Source organism: Pundamilia nyererei, unplaced genomic scaffold, assembly GCF_000239375.1.
Source record: "Pundamilia nyererei isolate P.nyererei 1_Seehausen unplaced genomic scaffold, PunNye1.0 scaffold00518, whole genome shotgun sequence".
NCBI classification, from domain to species: Eukaryota; Metazoa; Chordata; class Actinopteri; order Cichliformes; family Cichlidae; genus Pundamilia; species Pundamilia nyererei.
Window position 1 is genome coordinate 123,680 of NW_005187919.1, and position 3,577 is coordinate 127,256.

At 47.0% G+C, this 3,577-nt stretch overlaps 1 protein-coding gene across 1 annotated transcript in view; it reads left to right on the top strand.

The window, feature by feature from the left end:
* Positions 1 to 843: 843 nt before the first annotated feature.
* Positions 844 to 3,577, top strand: part of spcs2 (signal peptidase complex subunit 2) — a 4,960-nt gene continuing 2,226 nt past the window's right edge. Inside the window, exons 1-2 of the mRNA XM_005754178.2 lie at positions 844 to 982; positions 1,955 to 2,038. Coding sequence (XP_005754235.1) covers positions 935 to 982; positions 1,955 to 2,038 — 132 coding nt within the window. The 5' untranslated portion in view covers positions 844 to 934. The remainder of the gene's footprint in view (positions 983 to 1,954; positions 2,039 to 3,577) is intronic.

Consider the following 3,577-nt stretch of genomic DNA (forward strand, 5'->3'; position numbering starts at 1 on the left):
CCTCAACCCCATTATGAGCACCTTCTACAGAGGCACTGTGGAGAGCATCCTCAGCAGCTGCATGTGTGGTATCCTGCACTGGTTCCTGCTGGAAACAGCTACAACGGGTAGTGAGAGCAGCGGAGAGGATCGTGGGTACTTCTCTTCCCTCCCTCCAGGACATCTGCTGCACCCGCCTCATCCAGAAAGCTCTCTGCATCACAGAGACTCCACCCATCCGTCCAACAGCTTCTTCAGTTTGCTGCCATCAGACTGAAGAGCCTCGGGCCCAGAACCAGCAGACTGAGAGACAGCTTCATCCATCAGGCTGTCAGGATGCTGAACTCTCACACACACCAACTCCAGACCTGCATCCACCTCTGACCCCCCCACACACTGCACACAAACTCTTGGATTGTGTTGGACTCTGTTGTGTGTGTATAACATTTTAATCTGTTTTAGTGTAACACTGAGGGCTGTGGGAGCACTATATATATGATCTGCACATGTGGTTTTTGACAAAAAATGACTTTGAGATTTTCAAAATGGAGGCCTTCAGTAAGTTATAAGAGATACGATAAGACTTCATTGATTCCACGGCGGGTTTTTGTTTTGCGTTGCCTCAGCTCAGGTACAGATACCAGAAGGATAAAGATAAAACACAAATATAACCTCAGTAAGATAATACACTGTATACAGCGGTAGCATACGCGCTTTAAGGTGTCAGATTTTCTAAATAAAGGCCTCCTGGCTGTTCGCTAAAAACTGAACCTCGTACGTTTTTATTCTTTTCATTTTTGAGTCGTTTGTATTTTCCACATGAGCGCGCACGCCGCAGCTGCTACGGCCACGCTTGCAGACGTGGTGACGACATGCGCGTCGAGCGCTATGATTTCGGTGGACAGCCAATCGGCTGCATCCAGGTCACAGAGCCGTGTTTGTAGCGGAAGAGAAGATGGCGGCTGCAGCTGCGGGGAACAGAAAGAGCGGGCTGTTGGAGAAAGTGAGTAAAAGCGTGAACGGATTCTCCTGAGCAGGATGAACCCCTGCGGGGAGGGTCTGTGTCCCGGAGCTGGGAGGCCTATGTCCCCGCTGCAGCTGCTGTGCGGCTCGGTGTGTGTCTGTGTGAGCCGCCGCTAAGGGGCTAAGCTAATGCTAACGAGCTAAAGTGGATACATTCAGAATGAAAACAAAATAAAAACAAAGTTGAGCATGAAGCTGAGAGCCGAGTTTAACCTCTGCGTGGGAAATAAACCGTTATTAGAGGTCAAAGTTCAGCGGTTTGTTCTATTTCCTGCTTCCAGCTGTTAAACAGCTGCACCAAACCGGAAACAGACAGTTTAACTAAACTCACCCGTCTGTTAAACAGGTGATGTAGGAGTGCAGGAGGCGTGCTTCAGAATGAAGCTTTACGTTTCCACACATGAAACAGGTAAAACATCTGCAGCAGGTGGCGCTGCACGTGGGCACAATAACTCTTGTTCTTTTGCGGGGGGGCGGTTAATTCCTGGAGCACGTTTCTGGGGCACTTCCTGCATTAAAGCAAACATGGCTTTTAAACTGCTGGTGTCAGACACAGTGGGGGGCGTAGAGCAGGAAGTCACCAGCTGACCTGCGATCAGGCGCCCTTCACTGTAAGAGCATGTATCTTGTTTCCGGGCTGATGGTCTGTGTTTGATGGCGCCCTGGTCTTTGTCTTCTTTCAGCTTTTGGACTGCGACGAGCCTCCAAAACCTCTCTGTTGTTCTCGTCCCCTCCAGATTTTTAACATGCAAATATTCTTTAAGCCCATTTTTTAGAAACTCATTTTAAGGCTCAGATTTCTTTAGCTTCCATCATACGATGACAGGAAGACGATGTCTCCGCCCTCAACATGAACTCTCCCAGAGAAGAGTTGCAGTCGCCGCCTCCGTGCTTATGTTAGCCTGATCTTCAGATGGAAACTGTCGATTAAACTGCTGTGTTTGTGTTTCAGTGGAGGATCGACGAGAAGCCGGTGAAGATTGATAAATGGGATGGAGCGGCGGTGAAGAACTCCTTGGATGACGCTGCGAAGAAGGTTTAATTGATTATTTTTATCCACATGTTAACAGCAAATATTCAAACATGAGCCGCGTGTGTTACTTGTTCTCATTGAAACGTTCCAGCAGTTTACGTCCATGTTTCGGAGACATGAATGACTCTGCTTTAGAGCAAGATGTTTTAAGTAAAAGTAAACAGGAAAGGTTCACTCAGATGAGAGGAGGGTGGAGAACTGCAGCTGTGTGAAGGTGGGAGGAGGGAACTCCTACGACCTGAGCAGTGTTTCTTCAAGGAGCTAATTTCATTGGTCGGATTTTAGCTGATGACGTCAGATCCACACAGGGGGCGTGTCCAAATTCATGGGCTGCTTCCTCCTGAGGACGTATTTGTAGACCGATTACGTCACAGCGACGCGCCGAAGGCTGTCCAAATTCGTAGACTCCTCCGAATGCAGCCGACAAATGCGTCCTCATTTTCCCCGAATTTGAAGGATGGGTCGGGTGTGTCCTTCGTGGCCCACCATATCCCAGAATTCATAGCGCGGCCCAGCCAAACTCCAGTTTCCAACAACGGCGGCCGCTACTAAGTTTTAATATTACTGTTATTAATCTTTCTGGGTCACAAAATAAACTTTTAACATATTTTCAGAGAAAGCAGCTGTGAAAACTTCAAATATCTGCTCGGTTTATGAAGACGCCACATATTTGTAAAAGTGCTTCGACGTTTTCAGAGACGTCTGCTACCAGCTCGACAGCGAGCCGGGAGCTCGAGGGTTACTGAAGCCGCCGAGAACGGCACAACTCCCGGAGGATCACTTTCAGATCACCGCGGACTTTTGCTACTCAGGTTAAACGTGATATATGAGTCACTTAGACAACCTAAAGATGTTATTGTTGGGCTTCTTTCAGCGTTTTATTTGTTCCTGAGTGAATCTGTTTGGCTGAGATTAAAGTTGGTTTTCACACAGCTGAATAAACGTCAAACAGAAAACTAATTAAACAGAAGTGTGAGACGGTCGAGAGTTTACTCCAGCGTCCTGATATATTTTAGACAGCAAGGAGCAGACGGCGAGTTCATTAAACTCCACCGAGACAACGGTGACACAAAACTGAAGGCTCGACCGTCACATTTCACAGCCTCGCTCTTTGGTCTTCTCGGTCTTCGGAGGACGCAGCTACAGTCGAAACTCCGTCACTTGTTTAAGCTTTGAATGATGTTTGCAGCATAAAGCCAGCATGCGTGTGAGAGCTTCACTGTCGGCTGGGATTTTTCACTCATCGCGATGAGTCATGAACGCATGTGAAGTAGGGCCGCCACAAACGATTATTCTGATAGTCGACTAGTCACCGATTATTTTTGCATTAGTCGACTAATCAGATCATCATCCATTGAACGTAAAACTACAGCTTATTGCACCAGCAGCATCTGCTCTTATATAACTATCATTAGCTTACAGCTTTAAGTGTTTCAGGTCTGTGCTAACTAAAAATAAAGACAAGATGATAGTTTGTTAAATTTGCAGATTGTCTCGGTGAAGTTTAATAAACTCCTTGCTATCTAAAATATAACAGGACAC